The sequence below is a fragment of the Carassius auratus genome, chromosome 32 (assembly GCF_003368295.1).
Source record: "Carassius auratus strain Wakin chromosome 32, ASM336829v1, whole genome shotgun sequence".
Classification (NCBI taxonomy): domain Eukaryota; kingdom Metazoa; phylum Chordata; class Actinopteri; order Cypriniformes; family Cyprinidae; genus Carassius; species Carassius auratus.
The window spans coordinates 35,071,084-35,089,582 of NC_039274.1; the positions used below are offsets into that span (position 1 = coordinate 35,071,084).

Consider the following 18,499-nt stretch of genomic DNA (forward strand, 5'->3'; position numbering starts at 1 on the left):
AGGTCAAACAGAGCTCTGGCTGAGGATCCTCAGGAACCCCTGGTGAACATGATAATGAGAAACATCATGGCCACCCAGCCAATGACTAATGCACTTTGATGACCTTCTTATGGAATATTATTTAGTGTTTGGACCAAAGAAAATGAGAAGTGTACACTACTATGCACACTCTTATGTTCACCAAGGCTGCTTTTTTAATAAAAAAATACATTAAAACAGTAATATTGTATAGTATAAATTTAAAATAATGCTTTCTATTTTAATACATTTTAAAATGTAATTTACTTCTGTGGAAAGTAGAATTTCCAGCAGTCTTTACTCCAGTCTTCAGTGTCACATGATCCTTCAGAAATCATTCCAATATGCTGATTTGGTTCTAAAGAAGCATTTCTTATTATTACCAGTGTTGAAAACAGTTGTGCTGTCTGGCTTTGATGAATAGAAAGTTAATAGATCCTATATTCTAAAAATAGCTCCTGCATATAATGTGGACATGATGATTGATTTTGAGCTGGTGTAACACTTATATATTCACACAGGTATGGTTTGAAGGGAGAATCGAGAGGGTCAGGTGGTCAGTGTCGATGGAGATGGAAGGTGCGAGTGGGATATTGCAGAGATATCCTGACAGGATCAGCACTTGTACCGGCACTGGATCTCATACATTTTACTGCTTTGACCATGTTACAGTAAGTACATTCTCAGCAAACAGCAAAAGTCACATTGTTTGTGGCACCTTTATTTGGACTGTCATAGATATGTGTCTGTTACATCCTCTGACATCATGAGTCAACTAAAAAAAAAAAAAAAAAAAAAAAAGGAATAAAAAAGTTTGTAAGAAATGTTTGAAGAAAGCTTATAGATTTCACAGATGTCTGCACTGTTATTGCTTTTATTAATATATTAATATTTTTAGAAATAACATTTATTTTTATGTAATGTTTTTATGATCCACATTTTTTTTTATTCTATGATGCTACAGAATCAATGTGCAAGACACATACTCATCTCCACTTAAGGCAGGAATACACTACACAACTTTTGCCCCAATTTAAAATTAAAGAGTTTCACAGAATTAGTCTTGAGCAAAAAAACTAAAACGGTTACATTTTAATTTCCCATGTGCCTCCTAACCAGGTGCATATTTATTTTGTGTTCTGAACGACCTACAAGTATGGCAGTGTGTGATCCTTAGTCAATTAGTATTTGATGCTTAGGCCCGGTTTCACATTGATTCATCAGATTGTAAAAGTTGTGTCCTTCAAAATATACATCTACACAAATTATGTCACGTAATGGTTTTCTACATTTTTATTCAGAAAAATTGACACTGAAATAAAAGAACAGGGATAAACGTAACTGACAGAAACATTAGAAGGTGATGACAAACTGACATTTTCAAAAAAAAAAAAATAGGGAATGGGTCAACCTTAAAAGCTCTCTGTAGTATTGTGTGCTAACATTAGGACATTATAATAATATCTAGCCAATAATCAGAAAGTGGTGATTTTATTCTCAGGTTCACACTGATCTTACTGTGAATCTGAGAGTAAAATGATAAGAAATCTTTTGAATATGAGCAAATACATTTCAAAATCCTCACAGAGGATAAAAGATATGACAAAATGCAAGCACGCTGAACTAGATTAATGTGTGTATAAGATGATAAGTGGTGATCAAGCCCTAGGTTGGCATTTCAAAAAATGCCAATGAGCTGCAAAAGATGTTCGGCATATGACTGGGAAGAATTTATAAAGGTTAATTGTGGAAAAACCCCAACTGATTTAAGTTGCCCTTCCCAAAAAACTCTTAATTTATTCTTAGTCCTCTTGGTACAAAAGGGGAGGATTGGTTCAATTGCTATCATCATCATCATCATCAACTATGCCATTCGGAAGCGGACTAGCACACTCATTATCATATAAAGGGGAATTGTGAGGAGCAGCTGACTTCTGTTTGAGTGGCGTTTGTGCTGAGGTGCTCTGCTCCAGAGTGGCCTGACTCTCTTGACTGAGGTACTGTCCTGAAATACTGGTTGATGGTTCATCTGCATCCTGGATGGAATTCTGAGAGGATTCTGAGGGGAGAAGAGTGTATCAAATAGTGATAAAAAAATAGATTGAAGCAGCTGAATCTATATGCATGACAGTGGACCCAGGACTAGAGACAAATGAGAGAACTTTCATTCGAATCATAACACACCACAAAAAAACAACAACACTCAGATGATGGTGATTAAATGACTCCACACACCTAACTGTTTCTGCTTGGCAAGTCTCCTCTCCAGAGCCAGCCGTTTGTTGAGCTCTATGCGCCGCTGCTGTTCCTCAGTGAGAGAGGCTGGAGCAGGAGTAGAATGGACAAACGGATCTTCAGGGAAACCTTCCTCTCCAGCTGGATCAGACTCTTCCAGTACTCGACCCTCACCCTCCTCTGATGGGAAGTAGAAAGTCTATTAATTTGTACCTGCTGCATTCAATAGTACTGTAAGACAGTCAAAAGTTGAAACATATCATTACCAACGTAGTCCTCATGTGTTATTGGCATGTCCAATCGAATTCGTTTCAGACAGGTCTAATGGAGAAACAAAGGACAGTGTTAACAAAGACATGCAGACAACTTCCACGAAGGATGTACAATATCACAAACTGAGAGTTTTTTAATGAGGTAATGAGGTTTAATGTGCTTTCCTATGTTCCTATGTTTTGTTCTTAAAGCACAAATTTAACGTTAAAAACATGGCAATCATGGTGGTCATCAAGAAAAAAAATTGATACATGGCGCAACAGCCTTCGACAGGGCTACCTGATTAGTTCCAAATGTACTAGTGGTGTACTAGTTTAAATATGTTTAATGGCATTTCTTTAATAAGTAGCTTATTATTAACCAAGGCCAGTACTTTTGAGACCAATACTGCTATTGATGTCTATTAAATGCATGTCCACCTCAATTTTAGCCATAAATTATAGCCGTTCAACATTACAGTGTAGTTGAAAGCCATCAATTTTAACATAGAGAACGCTCTGAAAAATATAACAACTTTTAATTTAAGTAACCTTAAAACAACCTATTTTATCTTGAATTTTCCTCAAGAATTTTTTATTTTATTTTTCATGTCAGACATCTTACCTGAACTTCTTTTTTATTTCCCAGACTCTCCACTTTATCAATGAACTCCTCAAACTGCATTTTAGGATACAGGCGATGGGCCCAGTTCTCCATCTTCTTCAAGAGGAGCTTCAGATTCTCTGCCTGGATCAGAAATGAATGAAGAGGGTGAGCACTGACAACTATATTTATAGATCACATCGATTCATTTATATAAATAAATGCTGGAACAACAGAATCTATAATCAAATAGCAATGAATTCAGGAGTATTTCAATATTTCGCACAAAAAGTAAAAAATGAGCCATTACCTCGTGCCCTTTGCCTTTGAACTTAACATCATCAAATAAAGTACGCAAAGCTGGAAGACCCTTCTCAGAAATCAACCTAAAGGAGAGAAGAGATGGAAGAGGTGAACTTTACACACTGGAGAAGACTCAAGACGAGTCAAATTTATTTATAGCACTTCTCACAATAAACACTGTTTCAAAGCAGTTATAATCATGAGGCTAATGTTTATAATATCGTAATTACTTGGTAATAAAATTTAAATTGTGACGAAGCAAGTAATACAGCAGTTTAAACATGCTATATAGCATATTAGAGCTATATAAAGAGCTGGGTGATAATATAGATAATATACCACTTTTCTTGCATGTACTATATGAATGCAGTAGGGATGTAATTTTCAAACATTTCCATGCTCGATCGTTGTTTAATCATCAATTAATAGATTAATCGTTAACCTTAATGCAGTAAAATGTGTCTATTGCAGCAGCAGGCAGTCACCGGCAAGACAAGGATGTTGAAGAACTTTGTGTGGTTTCTATTTTAATGTACTTTTAAAGTTTCAATCACATTAAAAGCTTAAGTTGTACATTAAGAATGAATGATGATGCATTTATATTCCATCACAGCTGCTCGCACATGTTTTGGCCATTGGCTGCACTCAACCCAAAATTAAACTGGTTAATTGACCATCGATAGCTTTAATCGATTGCGTCTCTGGTCAAGGATTAATCGACGATCGATTAATTGTTCTGCATAACCCTAGTATGCAGATAGATAAATTTGGATATTATATATATATATCCAACTTTATATACACAACTGTGCAATAATATAGTTAATATAAACAATCATGCAGCCAATAATTGCTGTATAGTATATATTGCTTTATGGGAGTAAACTGTATGTACGCAGGTAAAATAGGACGTTAACTCAATCATAGTCTGTCCGCTAAAACAAACTAATTATTATTTTATTAATTATCAATTAACTACCATCTGGTCCTGTACCTGTTTGCATCCAGTTTAGGCCGAGGCCTCTGCACTGTTCGTCTTTTTGCCACTGGCACTTCTGCGAGTTTTGACACTTCTCCTTCCTCCTCACCTAAACATGAAACAGTAAGGGTTTGATCCCAATGTGAGATATAACTCCACAGAAGATTCTTCTATGTACAGTATTAACAGCACTGATTAAGCAGCATGAGACAGCAGGACGAGGAATTGGAACAGCTCACAGCTCAAGATTTTTGAAAAACAGACCTTCTCCATTGCCAAAAGGATCCTCCTCGATGTCTCTCTGACCAGGCGATGATGGAGGGGGGAGAGGAGGGAACCTCTCATCCTCTGTGTGCTCATAATCTGGGATGTCAAACGGATCAAGCATTGTGCATGGGATCCTGTAGAGACAGGAGCATTTAATCAATCCTACAACATAAATACAATTTCATTCTACTTTCAGTGCTGTTGACATAAATTAAGTTCCCTGGCTGTTTCTGAACACGAAGACCTACAGTTTAACAGTATCCATATGATCAGTGACAAAATACACAAACAGCAGTTATCATCGTCGTCTAAACTCTAGGTTTTCCCGGGATCCGCGGTCAAATATTAAACATCATTTCATATTAAAATCTTATTAAAATATATTTTTTAAATGATAAAAATAAATGTATTTATACTATTTCAAATAAATCCGGTACTTTGTAAATTATTTGGCATTAGTAATATTTTAATGTAAAGTTAAATTACAGTTTTAAAAAACAACCTGCTATCTTTCTTCTGTAAAGCGACTTGTTTACAAACAGAAGTCAATCATAAATTGCCTCAGCATTTATTTTATTCATGTCTTTGTACTGTCGCAGATAAGCGTTTTAGTCTCTTAAACTGTTGAACAATAACTTCAATGCTAAAAAGAAACACATTTTTGCATGTTTGAGAAGAAGGTCGCGTAAGTTACGTTACCCGTTGCACGCTGTTTTCGTCCAAACAATGTCATTGCCTCATAATTGTCGGAAAAGTACATAAACGGTACAAAATTCACATAATTTAATTATGGGAGGTCACCCTAGTATTAGCACCCATACAATCATAGTTTGGTTATCGAATTGAACGGATATTAATCGTTAAGGAGAGTTGTATTGGTACTGTCACAGCAGTTTGGCGCCAGACTATGTCAATCCCGCACATCGCCCCTCGGTTTCACCCATGTCTGGACGTTAAACTCAACCGATGACACTGTAATTTTAGTGAAAAGCTGAATATCAATGCGGTCCATCGAACTTACTGAATATGTGTTGTCAAAAGACGAAACTTCAACACCAACCAAAGCACGAGAGATCAACAGCACAGAGCTAAAGTTTCTACCGCGGCTTTCCGCTCAGCCAATCAAATCCCCGCTACGGCGAGCGTCAGTGGTTCAGTCGCGTCGCTGTCCGTATGGCGGATGAGAACAGCGACGTCTACCGGCATGGAGCGCGACAAAATATAACGGACAGTTTTGCTAGCGTTACCGAGGTAGACGCATTGATATAACAAAACAGATATAACGCAGGCTTTCAAACTTTATTAAGAAGCACAGTTCTCATACAAGTGGATCTTATTCTGTAATGTATGTATGTATGTATATAACGTTGAGTATTGTATTGTAAGTCCCAAAAGGTTTCACAAACACATTTATTATAATATTTATTTGATTGTCTGTTTGCCACATATGCCATTGTTAATAGGGTTTTCAAAAAGAAGCTTTGTTTTTCTCACCTCATAATCAAACATCCAAACCTCAACTGAACCTCTGAGTAATTTGTTGAGAGATGTTTGGATGGTCCAACAATTCATGAACACAGATGTACGTTTGTGGACCGTTTTATTTGACATTACATTGTAAACAAGTCTCAGCATGTCATCATTATTAATAATAATTAATAAAAAAGAAATTTTCGGACACATGCGATGTGAAAAAATATATATAGTTGTGTAAATGTAAAGCAGTCTGTTTTTATATTCGTGCTCTAAGCAGGAACATGAGAGACTGCAGTGAGGAGAATGACCATCTTCATGTGGCTGATATGTGGATCTGGAGAAAAAAATAAAGGTGAGTCAGTGACAACTAATAAAAGATGCATTCAGTGAAAACATAAAGGTATTTGAAAATAGCACTAGCACTGAACAGAAAACATGAAACATGACATCCTGAGCTCTGAACCTAAACTTCATCATGCACAGGCCAAACCTTTGGCATATCTGCATGTTCCTTATTTTCCTTGGATTTTCTTCTAGCTGAAAGGGCAAACAAAAGATAATTCCTGTTAGAAAGTTACCATATAATTTTATGCTTGGCAATAAATAGAAAATGTCATTTGTGACAGAATTTCCTTTTCTTCGCCCCAGCTAGATCACTTCTGCCTGTGCTGCTCATCATGGGAGAGAAGTCAGCAACAGTTACACTAACCTGCCGCAAGGAGCTGTTTGCTTGAGGTGCATGTTTCCAGTGCCTTTCTTTTCCAGCTTTCAATCTGTGGTAAACATTATCCAACTTAAATTCATAAGATGTAAACTGGGACATATTATAAAGACATCATATATATTTATCACAGGTTGCACAAAAATAACTTGTACTCTTTGACGCAAAAGATGAAATAAAAAGTTATTTCCACGTACAAAGTCCACATAGTACAGGCCAAATCTTTCGGACTAGCCCTCGTCCCATTCAAACTTGTCAAGCAATGACCAAGCTGTGTAGCCTTTCACATTCACTCCATCTTTAACCGCTGAATGAAAAAAAACAAGCAAACAAAAAGGTTCTTTTAAGTCGTTATATAGACTTTATTTATCAACGTATGAAGAGAATTATGATTTGGAGCTAGAACTTTTGTGCTTGGAAGGAAGCCTTTTTAATTTTTATAAATATCAGTCAGTCTGTAATCAAGTTTCCATAAATTTTGATTTGCATGTTCAGAATTTTTTTATGAATCAGTTGGAATTGCTCAATTTATCCTGTCTGTTCTAAGACATTGGTTCTCAATGTTTTTGATTAAAATCCCTCCCATTTGCCAACTCAATATTCATAGTCCATTCATAACCATTATAATGGTTAAGAGATTTCCTCTGATAATTCAATGACATTTATATGCATTTATATGACAATGATGACTGTTTTCAAATGTTTTTATTAACAGAAACAGAGAGTGTTGAAATGAATCAAACATGATTCTATAAGATTCAGTTTTTTTTATTTATAAAAATGTATTTGAGGGGAGAAAATAACTATGAGTTAAATTTGATAATTTCATTATGATTCCTTTTTGTATTTATGGCATCTTAATGACATTTTATATACTGATATACAGTACAGACCAAAAGTTTGGACACACCTTCTCATTCAAAGAGTTTTCTTTATTTTGATGACTATAAAATTGTCACGCTGAAGGCATCAAGAGCTATTTGACCAAGAAGAAGAGTGATGGGGTGCTGCGCCAGATGACCGGCCTCCACAGTCACCGGACCTGAACACAGTCGAGATGGTTTAGGGGTGAGCTGGACCACAGACAGAAGGCAAAAGGGCCAACAAGTGCTAAGCATCTCTCGGGGAACTCCTTCAAGACTTTTGGAAGACCATTTCAGGTGACTACCTCTTGAAGCTCATCAAGAGAATGCCAAGAGTGTTCAAAGCAGTAATCAAAGCAAAAGGTGGCTACTTTGAAGAACCTACAATATGACATATTTTCAGTTGTTTCACACTTTTTTGTTATGTATATAATTCCATATATAATTCCACATGTGTTCTTTCATAGTTTTGATGCCTTCAGTGTGAATCTACAATGTTCATATTCATGAAAATAAAGAAAACTCTTTGAATGAGAAGGTGTGTCCAAACTTTTGGTCTGTACTGTTTACACATACACACACTGGCCACTTTATTAGGTACACCTTGCTAGTACTGGGTTGGGAACCCCTTTTTGCCTTCAGAACTGCATTAATTCTTTGTGGCATAGATTCAATAATGTGTTGGAAACAGAGATTTTGGGCCATATTGACATGATAGCATCATTTACTTACTGCAGATTTGTCGGCTGCAATTTCCATGATGCAAATATCCCGTTCCACCACATCTCAAAGGTGCTCGATTGGATTGAGATATGGTGACTGTGGAGGCAATTTGAGTAAAATCAATTCATTGTCATGTTCAAGAAACCAGTCAGAGATTATTTGAGCTTTGTGACATGGTGCATTGTCCTGCTGGAAGTAACCATCGGAAAATGTTAACTGGCATAAAGTGATGGGCATGGTCAGCAACAATACTCAGGTAGGCTGTGGCATTTAAAATTTATGCCAAATTCTAACGAAACCATCTGAATGTTGCAACAGAAATCGAGAGTCAGACCAACGTTTTTCCAATGTTCTATTGTCCAGTTTTGGTGGGCCTGTGTGAATTGTAGCCTTTGTTTCCTGTTCTTAGCTGACAGGAGCGGGACCCAGCGTGGTCTTCTGCTGCTGTAGCCCACCAGAGATGGTATTCAGCATACCTTGGTTTCTATCATCTCTAATCAGTCTGCTCATTCTCCTCTGAACTCTGAAATCAACAGGTGTACCTAATAAAGTGGCCACTGAGTGTGTGTGTGTGTGTGTGTGTATAGATAGATAGATAATTAATAATTAATAATTCCTTACATTTATATAGCGCTTTTCTAGACACTTACATAGTCAGGGGGTATCTCCTCATCCACCACCAGTGTGCAGCATCCACCTGGATGATGCAACGGCAGCCATAGTGTGCCAGAACGCCCACCACACACCAGCTTACTGATGGAGAGGGGACGGAGTGATGAAGCCAATCAGCAGATATGGGGATTGTTAGGAGGCCATGATGGTCAGAGGCCAATGGGCGAATTGAGCCAGGATGCCGAGGTCACACCTCTACTCTTTCCGAAAGACATCCTGGGATTTTTAATGACCACAGAGAATCAGGACCTAGGTTTAACGTCTCATCCGAAGGATAGATAGATAGATAGATAGATAGATAGATAGATAGATAGATAGATAGATAGATAGATAGATAGAAACAGTCAGATATATATATATATATAGATAGATAGATAGATAGAAACAGTCAGATAGATAGATAGATAGAAACAGTCAGATAGATAGATAGATAGATAGATAGAAACAGTCAGATAGATAGATAGATAGAAACAGTCAGATAGATAGATATATAGATAGAAACAGTCAGATAGATAGATAGATAGATAGATAGATAGATAGATAGATAGATAGATAGAAACAGTCAGATAGATAGATAGATAGAAACAGTCAGATAGATAGATAGATAGATAGATAGAAACAGTCAGATAGATAGATAGATAGAAACAGTCAGATAGATAGATATATAGATAGAAACAGATAGATAGATAGAAACAGTCAGATAGATAGATAGATAGATAGATAGATAGATAGATAGAAACAGTCAGATAGATAGATAGATAGATAGATAGATAGATAGATAGATAGATAGATAGATAGATAGATAGATAGAAACAGTCAGATAGATAGATAGAAACAGTCAGATAGATAGATAGATAGATAGATAGATAGATAGATAGATAGATAGATAGATAGATAGATAGATAGATAGATAGATAGATAGATAGATAGATAGATAGATAGATAGATAGATAGATAGATAGATAAGCTTGTTCTGGCCTCCTTGTTGAGAACCCAAAACCATTTAAACATAGAAAGCATAAATTTCTATATTGATTCTGACCTTTGAGCATTTCATCGATGTAATCCCTCAAGTACTACAGTCTCCAGTCATCAGTCATCACACAGCTCCGTGCACATCATCTTCTCTGATACACCATTTCCTGTCACGTATATAGTGGGGTGTCCATACTGTGTCTAAGAATAAAAAGATTTGATCAGGCCACTGTGGGTCTACCAGCTCAGCCAGTCACAGTCAGTGAAGTAGCTTTTTCCACGGTTGGAAGGCAAGTTCTTTTGTGTGATATAGCACGTAGTGAAGTGACTGATGCCCAGGAAGTCACAAGTGTCTTCGACAAAACTTTTCTCATGAGGGCTGATAGTAGGCAGACGAGAGCTACTCAGGCCCTGCTGGGCACTCTTCCTACTTGCAGAAATGAATCACAGAAAAACTTATGTAATAATTGTAAATTATCATCAGCTAAATAAGCCTACCTGTATATATATATATATTTTTTATTTATTTATGGTTTGCTTGCCTATGTAGTCTTTCATTATTTGAGGATAGTCTCCATAGAAAAGTGGTGTGGCAAACTAACTCAAGTAGAACTGGACATATCTTTCAGCAGCTTCTATATCGCGCTGATTGCTGATGTCCACTGGTTCTCCCCAGTCAGCTGACAGGGAGAGGCCCACCATTCCTAAAATGGTAGAAACACTTCCAGTTTGGACCTTTGTGCCTTGAAAGGGTAAAAGTGGATTTCAATATCTGAAATTTGTCTACCTTTCTGTTTGTTATGCCACTGGGCATCGTATGTGTGCCAGATCTTAGCATGAGCCTGTCAGTGCAGCAGAGGATAAAAAAGAGCTTCATTTGACTGCCTGTGAATTTTTATCAGAAACAGTAATTTAAATAGTCAATAATATTCTCGGAATAGTTTTTTTTTTATCCCTAAATGCGTACTTATTTGCATTTTTTTTCTCCACTGCCCATAATAAGAACATTGCATTGCTAATTTAGCGTAATGATTGTTTCTGTAGCTCAATTATTATAGTCATTAGACCACAGTGGACTGCAGTGGATTTAATCACCTTAATGATGTTGTGGGCAGCATTATAGGCACCGATACCCCTCATCTTCAGACCAGGAGCATGTTCTCCAGTCTCATAGCCCTCCACTGCAACAGACTGGGAATATGGAAGGGTGTAAGAGTGGACTTTGAACCAGATAATAAACTGATTATTCTCATGTACGTCAAAGTAACTGTGAGATTGCATTTATTATTGTGGAATTTCTAGCAAAAGAACTGCATGAATATGAATTTTTAGAATTGTAAATGAAGCCAGAATTGTAATAGTTGATGCTTACAATCCTCACCCAAGGATTGTTGAAGGTGATCCAGTATTTGACTCTATTGCCAAATCTCTCAAAGCACAGGTTGGCAAAAACGTTGAAGAAGTTGACCATACTGGCATTTTGCAAACCTCCATATTTCTCCTCCAGAACCTGCAAAGGCACAGAAATTATTTTTTTAAAGTTAGATCAATTTTATGTAGACTCTTTTTAAACATATATACATGTATACATTATATGTACTCCAACATACTTATATACTTATAATACTTTTGAAAGAGAATTTGCTGCATCTGGTAAATAGGTAAAAACTCTACACAAGATCAGTATATCTGAATTCATACTACTTGAATTCATAAAAAGTAGGTGACAAGATCCTGAATAACCTACTACTTCTGACTAGATTCTAATTTGTGCATCCAGTGGACACTTTAATATCCTATAATGCCACGGGAGAGGAGTGAAGCAGTGACAGGGACAACATGGGTGGATGTAGTATGTCCAAATTTCATTCATACTTCTCATATTCATTCTATGTAGAACATAATTTTTTAAAGGTCATGAAGTCAGTTTTAAACCAAATGTAGAATCTACTGGACAGTAGGTACAGTATGTGATTTCAGACGCAGTCATTGTCTGCCTGTGTGCTGATTTTGTTTTACCTGAGGTAGAGCGTAACAATTGGTGTCATTCTGTTCTCCAGAAGCATATTAATTAGGTTATCATAGTGCTCTATCCCTTTCTCATTGATGTAGTCATCTAAAAAAAAAAAAGCAATCAGAAAAACTTTTGGTAATTACTTTATATATATTATTTATATATATTTGGCAGAAATAATTTGAATGACTTTTAATGCCGCTGGGCAGAATCCTTGGCCAGGAGATGGAAAAGAGATAGTGGTTCAGCTTCAGGTCTTTCATCAATGCAATATCATCCTAAAACATACATTTAAAAAATTGTCTTAGAACCAAAGCATCTATGTACATACACCATTACGCATTTCTGATCAAGAAATCATAGCACCTTATTTTATAATAGCCTTCACAGGAAGAGTCACCATTGTCATTCAGGTGAATTTTCTCTCTTTTGTGAGAAAACACATCCCATGCTCCTTCTGTTTGATATGACGAGCTGCCAGCGCCCCAAGATAATCCTGAAAATTTATGCATACACACTTTGCTATATATATATATATATATATATATATATATATATATATATATATATATATATATATATATATATATATATATATATATATATATATATATATATATAAAACTCTTGTGTATATGTGTTTGTAAATGCATTAATTATATAGAATCCTGAAAATGAATAATTTATCTAAAATAATATCAAATGCTACTGACATTCTTTGAAATATTTTATTTTGTGTTCAGCAGAAGAAAATAAATTCATACAGGTTTGTGACAGCTTGAGGGTGAGATGACAGTTTTTCATTTTTGAATGACTGAGTAAGACAGGTTTATTATTTACAGTGTTATTTACTTGTTTTATACTTTACATATTTTGTATATTCTACATTATATATCAGCTTATATATTACTGAATCAATATATTATTCTTTATATTTTCATATTTGCTGTTAAAGAACGCACTTCTATTTGCTGTTGTTTGTAAAAGTGTTATTTACTGTCATGAGTAATGCTTTACCTGAAGGAAATGTGCCATACTGAAATGATCCCACTTTGTTCTTGGTCCAGTCAAAGTCTTCACTTTCAAAAATGTGCATTGCCAAGAGAAGAATGTGGCATATCCTCAGCACACTGTAGCATCCTCAATTCTTAAATATGCATATATTGAGACACTTCAGGTCAGTTTTTCCAAAAAAAAAAAAAACCTTCCTCAGAGTGGTCAGCTTTCAAAGCATTCAAAGCTGAGGCATATCAATGATGCATCCCAAAGCTGTCACAGTCCATGTGCAATCAGCCGTAACTGCCCAAACCTGAATAAGATCAGACGAATTTACTCTCATTTCAGCCAGCTATAAGACAAACTGACACAAAAGGCTATCAGTGACAAAAAGTAAGTCAGTTTGTCAAGAGCTGCTAATACGAAAGACATCTCAGTAGGTTTTATCCAGAAGAGAGGAGATATAAGTTTGTATCTGAAGGAGAGAGGATGAGATGATGATTAAAACGCTCATTAAACCTCATTCACCCTCACAAAGCTGGCCAGTGCCTGTGTGCCCGTGAGCACAAAACAGCAGGGAAGCGTCGAGTAGATCTGAGCTCCATTCAGGAGCCACACACAGGCTCAAATACCCACTATTCAAATTCAGTGGGTTGAGAGGGGAAAAGTGCTGCTCCTGACACCTTTTATAGAACCGAACATTTGACTCTGTAAGCAAAAGTTGATGCTGGTGTGGGTGATAAACTTGCATTTTGGCGCCTCAAGGGGGAAATACAAATGTATGCTATGAAAAAGGGGAAAATGTTTGGATTTCAGCCAGCATTTCTGAACCAATTCTGTTTTTTAATAAAGGATGTATGTTAATAAATAAGTCAGCAAAAACTAATAAAATAAGAATTGGTTGTTTAGCTGTTAGGTGATGAGTTAGTAATTTTTTTTATAATGCATGTTATTTTATAGAGTGCAGAATGTAATATATAAAAGTAGAATCCAATTCCAACTGAACTAGGATAATAAATATAGATCAATATTATAGAAAATCATGGTTGGATCGATCTCTACAATACATATGTGTGGTTACTTGCTGGTAACATGAATACAAGTAAAACATGTACTGAAAAGAATGTTGAATCATTTCAGAAAGTGTTGACACTGCACTCTTTTACTAAATGTTCCTGTGTCGTGTGTTTAGGTGTGTATGAAGGAAAATGTATGTTAGTTTATCATGTTTACATGTGTTCTCTTGCATGTTCTACTGATGTGTCTTTAAGCCTTTACATGTGTGCATTTGAGTTTCTGTATGCACAAATAACTTAAGGCTTTTACAAAACATAGCATGCTGTGTGTGTTTAGCATATCAATACACAGACAGACTACAGAGAGAGCAGCAGAAAGAATATGAGCCTTCTAGCACTCCCTGTTTCTATGTACCTGCTGTATTTAAGGACCGTCTTAGTGGCCACCACGAGCTGACATAAACATCTTTACTGAGGTCCCCGAGCTAGCCAAAAAAAACAGGTATGTTTGCGGTGTGTTTGGACACCAAATGTTCGAGTTTCAATCAGATCTGCACCTCCCAAGAGGACTGTATTAATCACTGCAGAAAAAGGCAGACCAGCATCCATGAATCATTACAGATTTGCAAAAGATACTGTAGTAAATATATAGTTCCAACCATACCATTTAGACAGCCCTGAAATAACATACTGCTATGCTTTAAATGGAAAACTGAATTGTTCCACACATACATTTACACAAATATATATTTGCCTTGCTATGGAACAAATAAAATGTAACTATAATTTAAATGTTATATCATAAACATTTGGAAAGAAAATAAACCATTTATAAAGAATATCAAAAAGCTCACTTCTTTCAGATTTGATAGAAATAGTTTGATTGTTGATGTTTATGTTTGAAAATGTGCTAAGAGTATTTGACTTTTTCCCCTAGCAAGCTGGGGTCTGTGCTCCAACGTGCCTTCTACGGGTCCAGTGGGAGGGTAAGAGTTTCTTTTTGATAATTTATTCCTTAATAGTGACTCAGCATTGAGTTTGATGCTGATGAATAATATGTCAGTAGGGAATGTTCTGTTTGCTACTCTGTTTATTTCTTCTTATGCTGTTTTAGTGGTGTAAAAGAAAAAGAAAAAGAAAAAATAAAGGAAAATTTGCTGAAAAATTAGTTCGATTTTACTTCAGGGTTTCCGTATTGTCCCACAATTATGCATCATCATATTGTGCTTAGAAAATGAATGTGCATGTGTTTTTTTGTTTTTTTTTTAACATTAGTTTGTGTGTTTTCCAGGTGACCCTTTTCGAGCAGAGGAACTTTGCAGGTCGGCGACTGGACCTGACCTCTGACTGTCAGAAGTTGAGTGAAAAAAATTTTCCTGACAGATGCAACTCTGTCCAGGTGGAGAGTGGAGCGTGAGTACATGGTAGTTTTGTATCACGAGACCTTATATTAACATTTATAAATGCAGGATTACTGATTACTCCACATTGTGAGTCAGTCAATATTTTTATAGCTAAATTAAAACATTTTTGTTTTGTTAAATGTAATTCCATTTTGCCAAATAAAGCCCATTTAGATATGTTTTGCATTTCAACTGTGATATGTGCTCTTGTGTAGATGGGTGGCATATGAACATGAGAACTTCCGAGGACGTCAGTACCTGTGGGACATGTTTGACAGGGGGGAGTACAACTGCACTGATAGGTGGTGTGCTCAGGGGGACCACATCTCCTCTGTTCGTGCTGTGAAACAAGTGAGACACACATTTTACAAATGGAATTTCCACTGGTTGTAAAAAAAAGAAAAGAAACATATAATGGTCCAAAATCATGAATGCAAAAATTGTTTGTTTACCTGTATTTCGTGGTCTAGGACAATAACCCTCCTCCTGCTCAGCTGTTTGAGCGGGCAGGTTTCTCAGGCAAGAAGACAGAGCTTCATGATGACATCCCCAACCTGATGAGCCGTTACAGCCTTAACAGAGTGTCCTCCATCAGAGTAACGGGCGGAACGTGAGTACAGTTTCACTTAGGTTAAAATACTGAGCTATTTATTCAGTGTTGTGTGCATATTTTAGCAAAAATACATCAGTCACATTTCCCACCTCTCTCTCCTGACCACAGCTGGGTGGTGTACCAGGAGCCTAACTACAGAGGAGCCCATTACATCCTGGAGAAGAAGGACTACAACAGCTTCTCGGACTGGGGTGCCCAAAACAGCACCATTGGCTCAATTCGCCGTGTCTGCTTCAGCTAGAAAAATCTCCACATCTGTCAGCTCTTTGGACAAACAGTACACCAGCTGTGAGTGAAACAGAGGCACTATTTTAGTAATAAACTGATGAAAAAGACAAATAGTGTTGTTTGTGCTTAAGTTATCGAACAGGAACTACATAATTCATCAGGTATCTTAAAGATGAAAAGTTCTCCCAACGGTTCGGGAGAGTTTCAGATGCAAGAATGAGTGTTGTGTTGTCCTCTAGTGGTGAAACACATCACGCGCATTGGCGTTTCTGCAACGTCAGACCGTCTGGTATAATGTTACCTGGCATGTCACAGCCACCACCATCTTAAGATAGTCTTTTAGCACAGCTCCAGGATTGTTCCCAGGATATTACAGCACTGTTTCGTCCTGCCCTGATGGGATGCATCATTAGACACGGGATGCTAATAGGAGCTGTGATCTCACAGCTTTGCCCTCTCTTCTATGATCTGAATCCTTTAAAGAGCAGCTGTGGAGCTCATCTGTGTATATTTGAGCAAACGCTGAGGAATTCACACTGGCTTGAGCTCTGTGTTGGACTGACAGTCACGCTGTCGTGCTCTCTAAAGGCCGGTGAGGTATTTCTGTGGGTCGTGGGAGTAGCAGTTGCTGTGGCCATGTCGTGCCGATCTCTCTCACGGTCGCTCACCACAGCAGCCTGGAGGTACTCACCAGAGTAGACACAGCAGAGGGGTAGAAAGAACGCACACTGGTTTAGGATCATGTCTCACAGAGAAGGAAGTACAGGGAATGAGAGAGCCAAGAGTGAAAAGAGGTTTCTGTGATTATAAACAAATGTTTGACAACCATTATGTTAACCACTGGCATTTTATTTATTCTGTAAAACTAGTATTACAGCTATTAGTGCTGATTTTATCACTGTTATCACTGCTGTTGCTGCAGTTACTGTTGCACTTATACTATCTTGGTACATGAAAATGTTGCCCTGGGATTTGGAGTTATAAAAAATTAAAATCAAATAAAAAATCTAATTATTTACAGTGAGACAGGACTCTAGTGAAATAATATAATACAATAAATATTGTTACATTTGTAAAATGAATATCTTACCTAAGTGAATGGCAGAAAACAACTTGAAATAATGCTGAGATATACGAATATGAACTTCCGTTTTGTTGGTCTCACAAAATATTGCTATTTCAAGTAAAGGCTTTTATTTTGAACTTTCTATTTATTAAAGGATCCTGAAAAAAATGATCATGGTATAAATTACAGTTCAAATATTAAAATAGAAGAAAGTTATTTTAAACTGTAATAATATTTCACAATATTACTGTTTTACTGTATTTCTGATCAAATAAATGCAGTCTTGGTGTGTATAAGAGACTACCAACTTCTACCAACTTCAAACCTTTGAACAGCAGTGTATGTGTAAGCAATAGAAAATTATAGGCAAATACAGCTGTTTTGCTCTTACAATAAAAGCCTGTGATTTAAACAGAAGAAATAAGAATGCATACACAGTATGTTTTTTTTTTTGCTCAGGGCAGGAAGTCCATCACAAAACCTTTTTTCCCTCTCTGCCACACACACAAACAGTCATAGTCTGACCTTGAAGGTGGCATGGCCAGTTGAATGGGAAGGGTCCTATGTTTCTTTCCAGTAAGCCAGTTGGTCACAGATGAAATGGTAAACTTACTGACCACCCATACACAGCATTCCTCTTGCTTGAGTTCAATCCCACAAAAAAAAAAAAAAAAACATATATACATCCACACGGCAACACACAAGTCATGTTTTAACAATTAGAATTTGAATCCCTCTTTCTCTCAATGTGTTTATATGGAATGTACATTTACATTTTTAAACACCACACATTGGTTGTACTGCAAAAGCTGTTTGCCCTCTTTTCCTGTTCTTTCAGTGATTGTCTTTGCTGTAATCCATGAGCCAAACTTCACAGTCTTTGTGTTACATAATTTCAGTACGTGACAGAGGGCCAAACAAACACACACCTCAGAGTGCTGCACACCTTCGTGGCAGTTATTATCTCAGTCTGGTTTGGTTTCGTTCACACAGTATCACCGAGAGTTTAAATCCCTAGTTACTTCCTCATGAAACAGCCTCTATCCAAGTGTGACCCTCGATCTTCAGCAGTGTTA

The 18,499-nt window shown here is 36.7% G+C and overlaps 1 protein-coding gene and 1 long non-coding RNA gene across 5 annotated transcripts; both read right to left on the reverse strand.

Moving 5' to 3' along the window:
• Positions 1–1,296: 1,296 nt before the first annotated feature.
• On the reverse strand, positions 1,297–18,037 carry LOC113052339 (TIMELESS-interacting protein). 4 transcript variants are annotated; one of them, XM_026216797.1, is made up of 12 exons: positions 17,949–18,037; positions 16,659–17,034; positions 16,219–16,415; positions 15,969–16,102; positions 15,775–15,856; positions 4,655–4,791; positions 4,406–4,499; positions 3,419–3,494; positions 3,130–3,252; positions 2,520–2,574; positions 2,254–2,433; positions 1,297–2,077 (listed from the first exon to the last, which is right to left on the reverse strand). In XM_026216797.1, exons 5-12 carry the CDS (start codon positions 15,783–15,785, stop codon positions 1,854–1,856), a joined length of 900 nt encoding a protein of 299 aa, XP_026072582.1. In that variant the 5' UTR covers positions 15,786–15,856; positions 15,969–16,102; positions 16,219–16,415; positions 16,659–17,034; positions 17,949–18,037; the 3' UTR covers positions 1,297–1,853. The 4 variants fall into 4 exon arrangements, with proteins under 4 accessions (XP_026072582.1, XP_026072581.1, XP_026072580.1 ...); XM_026216796.1 differs by lacking the exon at positions 17,949–18,037 and having other exon boundaries at positions 16,659–17,205; XM_026216795.1 differs by lacking the exons at positions 16,659–17,034; positions 17,949–18,037 and having other exon boundaries at positions 16,219–16,606.
• Positions 6,005–9,123, reverse strand: LOC113052342 (uncharacterized). The gene is made up of 5 exons (XR_003277021.1): positions 9,091–9,123; positions 7,052–7,161; positions 6,843–6,906; positions 6,624–6,670; positions 6,005–6,467 (listed from the first exon to the last, which is right to left on the reverse strand). It is a non-coding gene; the product is annotated as an uncharacterized LOC113052342 (long non-coding RNA).
• Positions 18,038–18,499: the final 462 nt, after the last annotated feature.